General features: G+C 45.9%; 1 protein-coding gene and 1 non-coding gene across 2 annotated transcripts; both read left to right on the top strand.

The window, feature by feature from the left end:
• Window positions 1–8,939: 8,939 nt before the first annotated feature.
• Window positions 8,940–9,011, top strand: TRNAE-UUC. Its single transcript has one exon. It is a non-coding gene; the product is annotated as a tRNA-Glu (tRNA).
• Window positions 9,012–10,698: 1,687 nt separating this feature from the next.
• Window positions 10,699–11,792, top strand: LOC109181211 (methyl-CpG-binding domain-containing protein 7-like). The gene is made up of 3 exons (XM_019330962.1): window positions 10,699–10,818; window positions 10,966–11,094; window positions 11,440–11,792. Exons 1-3 carry the CDS (start codon window positions 10,699–10,701, stop codon window positions 11,785–11,787), a joined length of 597 nt encoding a protein of 198 aa, XP_019186507.1. The 3' UTR covers window positions 11,788–11,792.
• Window positions 11,793–16,182: the final 4,390 nt, after the last annotated feature.

The raw sequence follows: 16,182 nt of genomic DNA, 5'->3' as shown, positions 1-16,182 counted from the left end.
CCAGATCAAGGTTCTCCCGGGCCGCTACGGGGGTGGGTTCCTGATGCTGCAGTCCCGAGCAGATATGTGCTCCATCAAAGGCCTGCCCGGGAACAACAAGGGGTGGAAGAACAGAATTTTCTCCATCAAATACGACCCCTGGATCCTCCCGGTCGACCGTGCTTGGAGCAGCCACTTCAGAAAGCAAGTGGTGCCGGTCGAGACGCAAGCGCTGAGGGACACGGTCAGCCGGATTTCGAGCGAGGTGCACGAATACACAATCTTCCGGACGGCTGAAAGTCTCGCAGTCGCCAAGCTCCCGCCCCCCACGTACGAGCTGCCGGAGAAGTATCTGCCCGTGCCGATGGGCGTGACGGTCGCGAAGCCGTCGAAACGAAAGAAGAAAGGTTCATCTCGAGCCGTTCTTCCCGACCTAGCTTCATTTTTTTTGATCAAACTAACTTTGCTCTTCTATTGCAGGCATGGCAGAATTCGGCGATGAAGACACCGCCCTTCCCCCGCCCACGAAGATCTCCCTCGGCGGGAAGAAGAAGGCCAAGACCAAGGCAGCCGGGGAAAAGGAGATTCCCACTGCCCGACCCCTAAGTGTCTCGACCGTGTCGACGGGCGAGGGCTTCATCGTCGAGCAGCCCGACGTCTTGGTCACCCGGGTGGAGGTCGCCCGGGGCAAGGAGAAGGTCGCCGACCATGGCGCGACCGAGGTGGGCAGCCTGAAGCGGCGCCGTGAGCAGCACAGCCCGAGCCCTTCGGTCGGGCGAGAGAGGGAGTCTACGTCCGTGCTGGCACGGATCGGCAACGCCGCGCCTGCCCGAGTGGATCTGGGGAAGATGACCCCGACCCAGGTGGCTGAACGGATCGGCCACGACCTGGCCGAGGTGAGTTTCCCAACTTATAACCTTTCTTTGTCCAAGTATCTTTGACCGGGCTAACCCTGGATATCCTTTTGTACTGCAGATCTCCCGGGCGACCCAGCTTCTTCAAGGTCAAGCTATGCTGGCCGAGGAAGCTGATCATCATAAGAAGACGGCCGCTCGTCGTCTGAAGGAGATCAAGGAGCTCCAGGCCGAGCTGGAGAAGACGCAGAAGGCCCTGAAGAAGGGTGACGAGGAGCGGGTCCTCGCCGAGAAGGTCGCCAGTCGGGCGATTGGAGAGGCCAAGGAGCTGAAGGCCCAGCTCGAGAATCCGAGCGAGCTGGCGCGGGCGGCCTTCAAGGACAAGGACTCGGGGTCGGCCTTCCTTACAGCAGCCCGGGGAACAGAGATCGGGGAGAGCTGATCGTCTCATTCGGCCGCTGGGGCTTTACGGCCGGGAAACGGAAGATGCTCGAACGAGTCCGTTCCCGGTTGGAGCAGGCCCTAGACGGGGAAGACCTTCAACTGGTCCTCTCAGTCTTGCCCCCAGACCTAGCCGATCCCGGTCCCTCTCCCTTCGCCCCAAAAGCCAAGGCGGCCGAGCCTGGAGCGTCAACGGCGGCCACACCGAGCGGAAAAGAACCGGCCGCCGGAGCTCGGGAGACGAAGAAGTAGAATAGGCTCCTTTCTTCTTTTTTTGTAAAGGCCCATTGATCGGGAGCCCGGTCCCGAATTGTACCGGGCAACTTTTGTCAATTAATGAAATTTATTTTTTGGTTCTATCTTGCGTCGCTCGTTCTTTCTTTTCGTACTTTTATCTTTAACCGCGTAAGTGTTGACCCTTAATTCTCGACCTCGCGGCCTTGCGGCCCGACCTTGCACACACTGATCTCAATCACTCGACCCCCTGGCCTTTAAACCCGGTCTCGCAATATTCGATCCGCTTAACGCCCGACCTTACGACCTTATGGCCTGGTCGTGCGTTCGATATTTCGACGTCAAATCTGACCAACCGATCGGGTGTACCCGATCTCCGGTCCTTTTGTCGAATGTAACCGAGCGACGGGCCTGCGAATACTTCCTTATCCCAGCCCCCACACTATTGTGCGCTCGAGGCACGAGTGGGTGCAATAGTGGACAGAAGTTGGACAGATCGGGGGAAAATGCTGAGAGCTCCTGGCTTCCCCGATCAGTGGCATGACTTGGGTGTCCGCCAATGTGGAGCGCGTTTTGACCGGTCGATAGATTTCGCCCGGTTGATGAATGTCGATCTGATCTGTATGTAACGAAGGTGAAAGAAAATAACCGATCGGGCCGCCGCATACAAACGGTCGAGCAATCATCGATCGTATATACATTAAACTTTCCCGCTCGCAGGCGGTTGAATTAATTTTACAACCATAAATTTACATAGAAATGACGACCGGGATTAACTCGCAGGTCAAGCCCCCACTTCGTCTAAAAATACAAAAAATAGGCTAATGCCTAAAGAGAACGAGGTGCTCGGAATTCCAAGTCCCCTCGATTAGCCGACCAGTCGTTGTCTCTAGTCGGTATGTACCCGGCCGTATGACAGCGTTGATGATGTACGGCCCTTCCCAGTTCTGAGCTAGCTTTCCGCCCTCTAGAGGTTGGCTGGCCTCCCTTCGTCGTAGAACGTAGTCTCCTACTTGAAAATAACGAGGGTTGACCCGAACATCTTTAGAACTCTTGACGCGCTTCTGATACTCGGCCATGCGTCGAGCGGCTAGCTCTCGTTTTTCTTCGATCCCATCAAGATCCACGGCCATCGCGTGTTCGTTCTCTTCCGCATTATAGGTTCTCTCTCGATCGGTCGGAATCCAGGCCTCGATCGGAAGTCGGGCCTCGGCTCCGTAAACCAGGGCGAACGGGGTCTCCAAAGTAGCTTCCCTCGGGGTCGTCCGATAAGTCCACAAAACATATGGCAACTCATCGGCCCAACTACGACCGGCCGAGCGTAACTTCTTTTTCAGACCTTCCAATATCGTCCGGTTAGCATTCTCCACTTGTCCATTTCCCTGTGGGTAAGCGACCGACGACCGGACGTGAGTCGTCCCGATCGTGGCCAAGAAATTCTGGAAGTATTGGCTCACAAACTGGCGACCGTTGTCGCTAATGAGATGCACGGGCACGCCAAAACGGGAAATGACATTGCGCCAAAGGAAGCGAGCACATTGCTGAGATGTGATCATGGCTAAAGGCTCGGCTTCTATCCACTTGGAGAAGTAATCTATGGCGACGATCACGAACTTTCTCCGACCGGAGAGCTGAGGAAAGGGGCCCAAGATGTCTACCCCCCACCTTGCGAAAGGAATTGCGGTCGTGACTGGCTGGTAGAACGTTGCCGGTCGTCCAGGCATCCGGGCGTACAGTTGGCACGTCTTACATTCCCGAGCTAACTTTTCACAGTCTAGCTGGAGGGACGGCCAATAGTACCCGATCAACATGATACGACGGGCCAGGGATCGACCTCCTTGATGTGAAGAGCAAATTCCCGAGTGTAGCTCCTTCATGACCAACTCAGCCTCAAATGCGGTCAAGCAACGCATGAGGGGGCCTCCATACGATCGCCTATACAGACGACCGTCCAAGACTTGGAACCTGGGGGCTCTTAGCTTGGCCTTTCGAGCACGCTGTGGGTCGTCGGGGAGGCGATCGTGCTCGAGATACTCCTTCAGATCGGTGATCCAATTGTCATCTACCGGTTGGATGGGATTGACCGGTAGACGGTGAATACTGTGTCTTGGGATCACCAAGATCCGAGCTATCTTCGAAATGTGCTCCGGGGCGTCTTGGGCCAGTTTAGACAAGATATCCGCATCGGCGTTATCCAACTGGGGTATATGTCGAACGGTATACCCCCGGAACTGAGCGAGCCTTTCCATGGCAAGGTCTCGATACAACTGCAAACGCTCACCATTGACTTCGTAGTCCCCAAGGACTTGTCCGACCACGAGCGCGGAATCTGTCTGAGCTCGAATGTATTCAGCCCCCAAGTCCCGAGCGCACTGCAAGCCGTTAACGAATGCTTCGTACTCGGCCTCGTTGTTGGTCGGGTGGAACTGATACATGAGAGCAAAATAGACTTTGAATCCTTCTGGGCTCGTGACTACTACTCCTCCTCCTGCCCCTTTTTTGCTACTCGACCCATCTGTAGCCAGCGACCACCACTCAGCCTCGGGATCCGCAACCTCAGGAGGCCGGGTATCCCGGGCGGTGCACTCAACCAAGAAATCCGCAAGAGCTTGACCTTTAATAGCCGGTCTTGGTCGGTATTCGATCGCGTACTGGGTCAACATTAACGCCCATTTGACTAGGCGGCCTGATGATGAAGCAGTTCGGAGGACTGGCCCGATCGGCTGATCGGTCAACACGCGAATTGCTCGACCTTGGAAATAGGGGGCCAATTTCTTCGCAGCAATGTATAGGGCATAGACGACCTTCTCTAGCCGGGAATACCGGAGCTCGGGACCATGTAGCGCGTGGCTTACATAGTACACCGGTCGCTGGACCCCTTCCGGATCGGTTCGGCACAACACTGCGCTTACTGCACGATCGGACACGGCGAGGTACACGTCTAGCTCTTCTCCGAGCTCGGGCTTTGAGAGCACGATCGGTGACATGAGATACTCCTTCAGCTCGTCAAAAGCCGCTCGGCATTCTTCGTCCCAGACGAATCCATTAACCTTCCGCAATACCTTGAAGAAAGGTAAAGCGCGCTCGGCTAGCTTGGAGAGGAACCGGCTGAGGGCTGCCAACCGACCGGTCAATTGCTGGACCTCCCGAACGGTGGAAGGTGGCTGCATGTCCAGAATCGCTTTTACTTTGGCCGGGTTGGGCTCGATTCCTCTCTTGGTCATCATATAGCCGAGGAACTTGCCGGTCTGAACCGCGAATGTACACTTGGTCGGGTTCAGCCGCAACTGGTACTTCCTCATGATCTGGAAGCACTCCCGAAGGTCCCGAGTGTGGTCGGATCGGTCCCGACTCTTGACCAACATATCGTCGATGTAAGCTTCCATCGTTCGGCCCAGCAAATCAGCAAAGAGCATGTTGACCATCCTTTGGTAGGTCGCTCCTGCGTTTCGGAGGCCGAACGGCATCACTCGGTAACAATACAGCCCATCCGGGGTTACGAAGGCTGTCTTGCTCTCGTCTTCATGGTGCATCATGATCTGATGGTATCCCTTAAAGGCATCCATGAAGCTCATTAACTCGGCCCCCGCCGTCTCGTCGACCATCTGATGAATGCTCGGTAGAGGATACGGGTCGAGCGGACAGGCTTTGTTGAGGTCCGTAAAGTCGATGCACATCCTCCATGCTGGGGGCTTAGGTACAAGAACAATATTTGCCACCCACTCAGGATAGACCACCGGACGGATGTGCTCGATCGCCGCCATCTTTTTGACTTCTTCTCTTACAAACTCGCGGCGATCGGAGGAGAGGTGTCGTGTCTTTTGCACGACCGGCTTAACTGCGGGATCGACGGCCAATTTGTGACAAATGACCGACCGATCGATCCCGGGCATGTCTTCAGGCCCCCATGCAAAAATATCGGCGTACTCCCGGAGCACGGCCAGAACTTCCGCTCGGAGCTCGTGAGTGAGGGCTTGTCCAATCTTTATCTTTCTGTCCGGGCGGTCCTCGGACAGGGGGATTTCCTCTATCTCTTCGGAAGGCTCAGGCTGCTCCTTCCGTTCCTTAGCCTCTTCCTTGGCTATGGTATTCACCCGGGAAGATGGACCGGAGTCACGTCTGTTGACCGCTCGGGTGTAACACTTCCGGGCGGATTGGACATCGCCACGGACCACGCCGACCCCGTTGGGGGTGGGGAATTTCATGCATAGGTGAGGCATAGAAATTATCCCACCGATCTTCATAATGGCGGGTCGGCCCAAGATAATGTTGTGGACGCAATGGAGGTTGACCACAACGAATTCCAGCTCCGTTTGGATCGACTTTGGAGGCGTGCCGATCTCAACCGGGAGCGTTATTTTTCCCTCGGGGTAAACAGGAGCCCCGGTGAATCCTGATAGTGGTACACCGACCGGAGTCAGCTCCTTCCTGTCAAGGCCAAGCTTCTCAAACACGTCCAAGTATAGGACGTTCACACTGCTGCCCGTGTCAACCATAACCCTTTGGACGTCCGTCCCCTTAACGTCAATTGTGACCACGAGCGCCTCCATGCCGTGATCACCGCTGGTAGGTTGGTCCTCGAGGGTGAAGGTTATGGGCTCCATCTTCTGCCTCTTCCCGGTCTCTCGGGAATCCACTACTGCGACCGGGCAATTCGTCCTCGGTCGGGAAGCATCTTCCAGCCCACCAAAAATGACGTGGATGGTAGGTTTTCCGGATGGGCGGCTACCGGACGGAGGGTCAGGGTCCCGTCGGTCATCATGACGATCGTCCCTTCGATCGTCTCTTCGGTCCTGGCCCGACCGATCAGAGCGGTGATGAGATCGTCTGTGATCCCTCTGATCGGTATTCCTCTTGTTTTCCTCTCTCTTCCCCACACACTTGTCCAATTTTTCCAAATTGAGCAAATCTTCCAATAATTGGCGCAAGTGGGTACACTCCTCGGTGTCATGCCCGGCGCATCGATGGTAAGCACAATGCTTACTCTTGTCAGGGCCATCTCGATCGGGATGGGGAAGTTTGATGAGATTGCAGGACTGGGCATATTGCATGGCCTCCGCTGCGGATCGGTTCAAGGCCGTAAACTCGCCATGCCTGGTGCGGGGTCGGGGATTGTCATCTCCCGATCGATGTTCCGCCCGGCCGGCCGGTTTACGAGACGAAGAGCCGACCTCCTGCAAGCGCTTAACGGCATTCGCCTCACCTGCGTTGGCGTAATCAGTGACCCTTCGGAGGGCCTCCTCATATGTGGTCGGGGGGTGGAGGATAAAATCCTGGTACAGATACCCCGCCCGGAGGGAGATGTGAAGCATGTGAGTGGCGGTCGCATCATCCATGGGCTCGACCTCCCCGACCGCCGCCTTCCACTTGATAAGGAAGTCGGTCAGGCTTTCCCCTTCGAGCTTCTTGGCCTTTTCGAGGTACATGTAGGACTTCCTCACCACTTTGGAAGTAATGAACTTCCGTACAAACTTGATCGCCAGGGTCTCAAATTTGTCGATTGACCCCGGCTGCAGGGTTCGGAACCATTCTGCCGCCCGACCGGTAAGCGTTGAGTAGAAGGCCCTGCACATCACGGCGTCTGAAACGCCCTTCAGCATCATATTGCTGAAGAAGTCATTCACGTGAGCCTCCGGGTCTGTCCGACCGTCATAACTCTTCTCTCCCGAGACCTTTAAGTCGAGCGGGTAAGGCTGAGCCATTACCGCTGCTGTGAAAGGCGTCTGGTGTAGGGTCGATCGGTCGGCCGGGGGTGCTGTGGGATACGCACTCCTGAGCTGCGCAACTTCAGCCTGGAGGTTGTAGAGCAATCCTCGGGTTTCGTTGAGCTCGGCGGCTTGAACGGCTTGGGCTGTATCCCGAGCGCGTCGCCGTCGGTGAGATCTCGACCCGCTATACCCGGATGAAGCCTCATGGCTAGCCTCCTGCATTTGTACGTCCTCTTGCCCGCGATTCGGGTCTTGGAGCCCCAGACGCTGGCGCATCTCTGGTCGGAGACGATCGAAAGCTACCGCTCGGGCAACCTCTTCAGGGTCATCCGCTTGAACGGCCTGAGCTGGTGCCTCCATCGCATCAGCACCCCCCGACCCCAACCGCGAATGAGCCGAGCGTCGAGCCCGGGAAGTGGACTGACGCTGCGGCTCTACTTGTGCGGTCGGTTGTACTGGAGGGGCGGCGGCTGGAGCTGTATAGGCAGGCGTATATGGTGGATAACCAACCGGGGAAGTGTAGCACATCGGTTGGCCTGGCCAGTACCCATACGGTGGAGGTGGGACCGGGTATGGATACTGGGCGGGATACATCATCGGCGGCTGCTGGTATGGCAGACCGGGTGGTGGGTATCCCGGTTGTATGTAACTCACCGGCTGCTGGGCGGCCGGGTATGTATTCGATGGATGCGGTGGTGAAAGGTTGAGGTTGAGGTCCATCGTCTGACCCTGCTGTTGGGTAGCATAGTGGTCGGAGGAGCTCGCCGCATCCGCCTGGTCGTCGGCGAAGTTGTTATGTGCCCACGGATACATGTCGATATGGTGATCGGGTGCTCGTCAAGACGTTGGTTTCTTGCACGGTTCCCCACAGACGGCGCCAAAATGATACTGCTAATTCTAGGTAAGCAATATAAAATAACACGAGACCAATTAAAGCAAGTAAAACCTTTATTGATCCCGGTAAAGGCCCTAAGTACAATCTACTTGGCTGCTCTGAGTACCGACTGACTGCGGTCGGGATTCTCTAACAACAACCTATCGATCGTCCAAAAGTCCTCTACATTGTAGCTACTGTGGGTATTTATAGCCGCTAGGCCGGGGACAGGATTCCAGCCGTTCGGCATGTCCTCCACGTAACCACCACGTGTCATCCTCCCGGGTGCCCTGCCTGTCGATGTAAAGAGCCGCCACGTGTCCTTCGTCAGCTCTTTCGTCCAAGGGCCACCGCTCGGTGGTCGACACCGTCGCTCGGGCAACTCCGGTCGGTCTACGACCGGGTTCTTCTCGTGGAGCCCGACCTGTTACCTGCAAAGACAAGAAGAAAGAGACAAAGACTCCTCGGTCGTGGTGAAGCTATGTCGGTCGGGATATTCCCTACCAATAACGTTGTTTTGAATCATGATCAACCATGCAAGGTAGACCCGGCCTAGTCGACAATATAATTTGTGATAATATTTAATAAGTGCAATAATTCTTTATATTCTTTAGCGATTGACATTGCCACATTTTAATAAGATAAAATTATGGTAGATATTTAATTAGAAATTAAATAAAATTGTTTAAACATTAGTTATATGTTAGTTTGTTAATATTAAATCTACGAATTGAATGAAAGATTTATTGCGTAACATGTTTTCATCCATGTGTTGGTAATTAACTAACATAAATTATTTAAGCAAAGATTATTTTCTTAGATAATACTATTTAGGCAGTAGATCGTCATTCCGTTGTCGTCCAGCGGTTAAGATATCTGGCTTTCACCCAGGGGACGCGGGTTCGATTCCCGGCAACGGAAATATCTTTGATAAGTTGCTAACTTACCTTAACTTTAGGTTTAACTTGGTTGGTTCCAAAGTTGAATGTGTTAACCGGACAGTATGTACTAGGTTTGTTTAGATTTACTTAATTTGGGTCAAAGTTAAATTTTTTGAGAAAATTGTAATTTATGCTCCTTCATAATATGCCAATTATCAATATCACCCATGAATTATTAGTAGTGTATGTTGCCCCTCAATTTTTAAAACGGTACATATAGTGCCCTCCCGTAGTGTAAATGTTGCCCCTCAATTTTCAGAATGGTACATATATTAACCTCCCATATGATACGGGAGGGACAATATATGTACCGTTTTGAAAATTGAGGGACAACATTTACACCACTAATAATTCAGAGGTGACATTGATAATTGACATATTATAGAAGGACATAAATTACAATTTTCCCTAAATTTTTTCTTAGTTTAGTCGTCATGGCCCACAATCAACAATTTAAAAGTAGTACGTTATATTTTGTATTTTTAATTTAGTCAAACTGTTTATCACTCTACATCTATATAATGGTCACAGAAAAACTGTACTCTTCGTTTCTTACACCATCAAACTCGTTATTATTGCCTCTCCAACTTTCAACTTTTCACGCTTTCAACGTAACTTTTCAAATTTCAACTTTTCTCTTCTTTTTGCTAAATTAAATTTTTGTATGAATTTTTCTTCTTCAATTCCTTTTGATATGTGCTCTTGGTGTCCATGAGAATTGAGTATTACTATGAACCGTGCATAAGCAACGCTATATATACTGCCATAGTTCTAATATGGTATCAACCTTAAGTCCTTAATAATTTTTTTTTTCTTGTTATTATTTAGTGTTCAATAAAAAATGGCCATTCACCATATTAATAACAATTATAATGGTATTATAAAACATCCTTAAACATTGAAGTATAAATTGTTATTTACTAATATATTTTTTATTGGGCAAATTTGCAATTATACTTGGTTAATGTTGTTTTTCGAGTTCATTAAATTAAGTTTATGTTTCAGCCAAAGGACAACTTTTTAATTATATATATATATATATATATATATATATATATATATATATATATATATATATATATATATATAGATTTAGGATCATAAAATAGATTGTGAGATCAAATCTTGTGTATCAATCTAATTAATTTTAATGGTCTAGATTAAGTGTGTGCGAACGTGATTAAGTGTGTGCAAATACTATTGATCTAGATTGGTCTAATATTATGAGATCAAATATTGTGCATCAATCTAATAAATTTAATAGTCTAGATTGATCTAGATTAAGTGTGTGCGAATGCAATTAAATGTATGCCAACGCGATTGATCTAGACCATTAAAATTTATTAGATTGATGCACAAGATTTGATCTTTTAGGTGTTCTCATAGGAATCCTCCTCCTCCTCCTCTCTCTCTCTCTATATATATATATATATATATATATATATATATATATATATATATATATATATATATATTAACTTTATTTGTGTATAACAAAAAAGAAAAAATAAACAAAAATTGAAAAAAAAAAAGAAATTAATTTGGTACAAGTTGTAAGGTGAATGGAAATATGGGATAGCATTAATCCCAAGAATTCAAAAGCAGTTATGTTAATTTGTTATGGTTTTGTACTCCAACTCTGTCACGTCATTTGAGAATTGGTGGGCATGGAGAAATCCAACTCTTCCTCTTTCACATCATCAAACTCATCACGCCCACTGTTCAGTCTGCCGGAGGGTTGGGGTGTTGAAGAAATCCCTCGCTCCTATGGCTCCAAATTTGACAGGGTTAACATTCATTATATATATTTTCTCTATCATTCTTCAATTTCTTCTTCTCATCTCCATCTTCAATTCCATATATACCTGAAAAATTGGGACTATAATTTTACAGTTAGTTTCAATTATGTAATGAGTAAATGTTAATTGATGCAGTATTACTTAGAGCCGGAGACCGGAAAAAGGTTCAGATCATTGAGAGAAGTGGAGAGACACCTCAATGGAGAAACAGTTACTCGCAGACAACAAAAATCCCCTCAACTCATTGCATCCAATCCTCCCGAGGTTATTTTGAACCGATGCAAATTGACTAGACTTATTAAGTAGTTTGGTTGACCTGAATGACTAGAGTTCGTCAGAAACCTTATGACTATAAGGTTATTTTGAACTGATGCAAATTGATTAGGCTTATTAAGTAGTTTGGTTGATTGAATGACCAGAGTTTGTCTTGTCAGTAACCTTATGACTATAAGGTTATTTTGAACTGATGCAAATTGAAAAGACTTATTAAGTAGTTTGGTTAACCTGAACTAAGTAGTTTGGTTAACCTGAACGACTAGAGTTTGTCTGTAAAGTTATGACTATATAAAACCTGTATTGATGGAATACAAGATATACGTTATTTTGCAGATAATAGAAGAGTGGTTTGAGAGGCCTCCATCGAAAGTGAATTGGGCTCTCGCTAGTGCTAAAGGGGATGCTTGGAATCCTATGGTCGGTGATACATTGATCTCGGAAGCCGTGAAACAACAATGGAGGAAGAGATTTGTGTCGGCCATGGACAACCATGAGAGCTCTGCTGCAGTTATCCCAACAGAGCCGCCACCGCAATTAACGGAACAGCCGCCGCAAGTACCGGAAAACATTCAACAAACTCAATCAGGGGAAGACGGAAGGCAAGACGAAGGAGGACTACTAAGGCGTTCTTCTCGCACCAAGAAACTAGCATATCATCACCAGGATTTCATCTATCTTTAGATGATTTAAATAAGACTTTTTTTTTTCTTTCATATTGTTTAGTGGTTGATTGTAGATGATTATTATGTTAATTCAGGTCATTTTCAGAGATGAAATGTATGATGATGGTATATATATATATATATATATATATATATATATATATATATATATATATATAGAAAGAATTCAAGATTGTTCTCATGAAGAAGTTTGAACCTTAATAGCTTCATTAGGATGAAAAAATATGTATGGTCAGATACTAACAAATGAATAATATTTTCTTATTCAAGTAAACTATTCATTTATTCACATTAAACTTACCGAGGATCATATAGAAATGTATTTGAAACCATAAAGACACAACATCTTAAGGATCTCCTATTTCTAAACAAATTAGGATCTACGTTAACGTATGCACTTTTGGTGAGCGTGCACACTTATTTGAAAAGGTAGACGATTGGGGCACAATTATTTGAAAAAATTAGACCATTACTTTAACAGTTAGATGTTAAGTAATGACAAATTCAGAAAATATTTGTTCCCTTCCCTCACATGTATAAAAATGACTATTAATCGCCTCATCTAGGCTCTTAAATATACCCTCTCACGATGTTTCCTCCTCCACACTCATCTGTTTCCCAATACAAAGTCAAACACAAACTTGGTCCTGCTTAGATTCCCCTTTGCCAAAACCTTAATGTGGTTCAAACCGGCCATAAAGTCCAAAATTTCCCCTTTATATCTTTCCATAGCCAAAGATTTTTTTTTTTTTAGAGCAAACCCATCCGTTGGGTTTTTGTAGAGAGATTTAAATGCCAAATAGGATATAGAGAAGGCAGGAGTAAAGGGAAGAAAAAACACAAGAAAAATACAAAAATTTTAAAAAGTGCTCTCCAAGCGTCAAGTTGGTGCGTGCCAACTGGGTGAGAGAGGTGTGCTAAACGCACACACAAAGCATTACTTTTTTTTTTTTTCTTGTGGGTCCAAAAAAATAACAATCATTTTTCTGCAACATACTCTTCCTTCCCTCTCTTGTCTTCTCTCCCCTGCACATTGTAAAAATTCCAAATTAAAAGAAAGAAAACAGTTGGAGATGGTTTTAGGACCAAACGTTGAGATTATTACAATGAATCCTGAAAACTCTATCATGGATCATTCCTTAGATGTAGGTGTGGAATTCGACTCGATCAAGTACGACCTTCACTTTCCTCTGCACCCTTTCATCTCTGATTTTTGAATGCCCATAAAATTATACATGCCCTATTAGCATCTAATAATTAGTACAAATTTTTGATAATTTTTTTTGAATGTTTGTAAGAAATGTGATATTTCACACTCTTAGTCTCTCTTTCATTATTGAATATATATATATATATATATATATATATATATATATATATATATATATATATATATTTTTGAATGTTTGTGTGCATTTGGCACACTTATTTGAAAAAATTAAACCGTTACTTCAACAGTTAGATGTTAAGTAATGGCAAATTCAAGAAATATTTCTTTCCTACCCTCACATACTTGTATTAAAATGGTTATTAATTGATTGACTCGTCTAGGCCCTCAATTTTTGACTAATTCATACTCCGTAGCAAGTAAGTGTCACATGTTTCCTCCTCCACCCCATCTGTTTCTCAATACAAAGCCAAACGCAAACGTGGTCCTGCTTTCCCTTCCCTTCGCCAAAATCTTAATGTGGCTCAAACTATAAAGCCCAAAATTTCACCTTTATATCTTTCCATAGCCAAAGATCTTTAGAGCAAACCCATCTGTTGGGTTTTTATACATAGATTTTAAATGCCAAATAGAATATAGAGAAGGCGGGAGTAAAGGGAGGAAAAAAAAGAAAAGAAAAATGCAAAATTTTTTAAAACTGCTATCTACACGCGGGAGTGTGCAGTGCATGTGCCAACTGGGTGCAAGAAATGTGCTAAATGCACACACAAAACATTGTTTTTTTTTTTTTTTTTTTTGGCAACATACTCTGGCTTCCCTCTCCATCCACATAATTGTAAATTCAAAGCCGCCAAACATAAGCGTGGCCCGGCCTTCCCTTCACCAAAACCAAGCTACTATAGCCTAGACCCAAATGTGGCTCAAACTATAAAGCCCAAAATTTTGCTTTTATACCTTTCCAAAGCCAAAGAACTTTTAGGGCCAAACGTTGAGATTATCAACGCGAATCCTGAAATCTCGATCGTCGATCATTGCACTGCGGATGCCAATTCCTTAGAAGTAGGCGTGCACTACAACTCGATCAAGTGCGGCCTCCGCTTTCCTCTACACCCGTTCATCTCAGAATTTATGAACACCCATAAAATCATACCGGCTCAATTAGCACCCAATGGGTACAAATTCCTAGTCGTTTTTCTGAACGTCTGTAAGGAATGCGATATTCCTCTGTCTCAGTCCCTCTTCCATTACTTGTTCAATGTTGAATCTGGCGCACTGGCTGAAAACCAGAGCTTTGTCACCATCTCCTCCCGTCGCGGTCTTAAATTTGTGACGGACCTTCCCTCCTCCCACAGCGGTTGGAAAGAAAGGTTTTTCAAAGTCCGGCTCCCAGCATCTCAAATATGTTTCGTTAATGTCTGGGCCACCCGGGTTATATATTTCCCCATGCCCGAAGAAACGGATGAACTCTTGACCTATGCAAAGAAAATAGCCAGTGTTCCTCGCTCCTGTAATTACTATGCCAGTAAGGAGAAAATTGAGATCCTATATGAGCATAAAGAAGCTGAAGCTGAAGCTGCACCACCAGAATTAGTACCCGTACCAGCTAATGATGATCTTATTGAGCCCAAACCTGAGGTTGAGGAGATTGGAATTGGGGTTGTGAATGAATCTACTAAAGAGATGGCTGAGAAGATCAAAGCTTTGGAGGCCGAACTCTTTTTTGCTCGACAAGCTGGGATTGATGACTTCAAGAAGTCCCAAGAATTCTAGAAATCTGCACTGGAGTACATCCATAGCAATCTAGAGGTGTTCTTGGCTTGGGAACTTGCTCAAGTCCCGACGTAAGGCTTTTTTCAGAATTATGGATGATAATCCTGCTTGGATAAAAAAGAAGCTCCGAGAAGAAGCAGCCTAGCTAGCTATTACAAATATTGCCATTAGTGTTAATTAGCTTATTGTATTGTTTGTAGCAACTCATGACGTTATGTAATTGTGGCGAGTTAAAATTCCCTCATTTTGGACAACCTTATATTATAGGAGCTCATTTTGATTTATTATTTGCTTTAATTTAATTTGTTTGTGTTCTTTTCTTTGCTTATTTTGGGTTCCTTTCTTACCAATCCACTAGATAATTTAGTTGTAACACACTATTTAATCGTGCAATCCACGTGTTGATTCTTGAAGAATTTTTGTAGATGTGGTTAGAAAAGAGAAAATGAGAGAGGGAGGTAAAACCAAAAAAAAAAAAAAAAACAAAAAACGAAATGTCAGCAAAAAAAAAAAAAAGTCTCTAAATGCGCCCATCGGACACATACACTGCACATGCACTGCACACGCCCGACTAGGCGCAAATGTGCACTTCACGCGAACAAATCTACTCTTTCTTTTTCTTTGTGGGGCCCACTCAAGAAGACAAAAAGACTTGCGAAGACCTTGTGGTCTAATGGCACCAAGGTTGTACTCCCATAGTGGAGGCGTCATTGACTTTTTGTGCTTCAGTAGGTTAACAAAGTAACTGTGAACCGTACTACATTGTAATAGAGTCAACCGTACTACATTGTAATAGAGTCAGTAACATTCCAAAAAAAAAAAAAAAAACTTCATCCTCGTGCAATAACCCCATATACTCTCTTTCTTCCCTCTCGCCTCACTCATTTCTCCTAAAAAATTACTCCTAAATCCCCTAATGGATGCTCTTATAAAAGGAGCAGCATTAAAAGTCTAAATTATGCATTTATTTTATATATTTTTCTATCTTATGTAATTAAAAAATACAGATCGAGTGAATTCACTGAATTGTGCTTCCTTTTTAATTAATGCCTTTTGTATTATTTAATCACGTTGAATTTTCACTATCCAAATTACTTTTTATATATGTGATGTATCTATATGATTGTGTATGACATTGATGGATTCACTGCTGAAAATTATAGAATTTTTGATCTTTTGATCATCTGAAAGTGATATTAAATTAAGTCGAAAGTCTTGTTCCGATCATTTTTGGTATACAAAAAAACCTTTGTTGCTATTTTAGACCACTTTTTACTTTCGACTTGATTTGAGATCACTTTCAGATAGTCGAAAATTCCATAATTTCCAGTCATGCACAAATTCCATAATTTCCGGCCGTGCGCGCGTACTATAGTTAAACACTCCTTGAGATTACAATAAGACACGTTCAAATCCAAACATCCAACTGTGACAATCTATAAAAATATTCAGTAC

This window comes from Ipomoea nil, unplaced genomic scaffold, assembly GCF_001879475.1.
Source record: "Ipomoea nil cultivar Tokyo-kokei standard unplaced genomic scaffold, Asagao_1.1 scaffold1043, whole genome shotgun sequence".
NCBI lineage: Eukaryota > Viridiplantae > Streptophyta > Magnoliopsida > Solanales > Convolvulaceae > Ipomoea > Ipomoea nil.
This window is presented reverse-complemented; position numbering and strand designations above follow the sequence as displayed.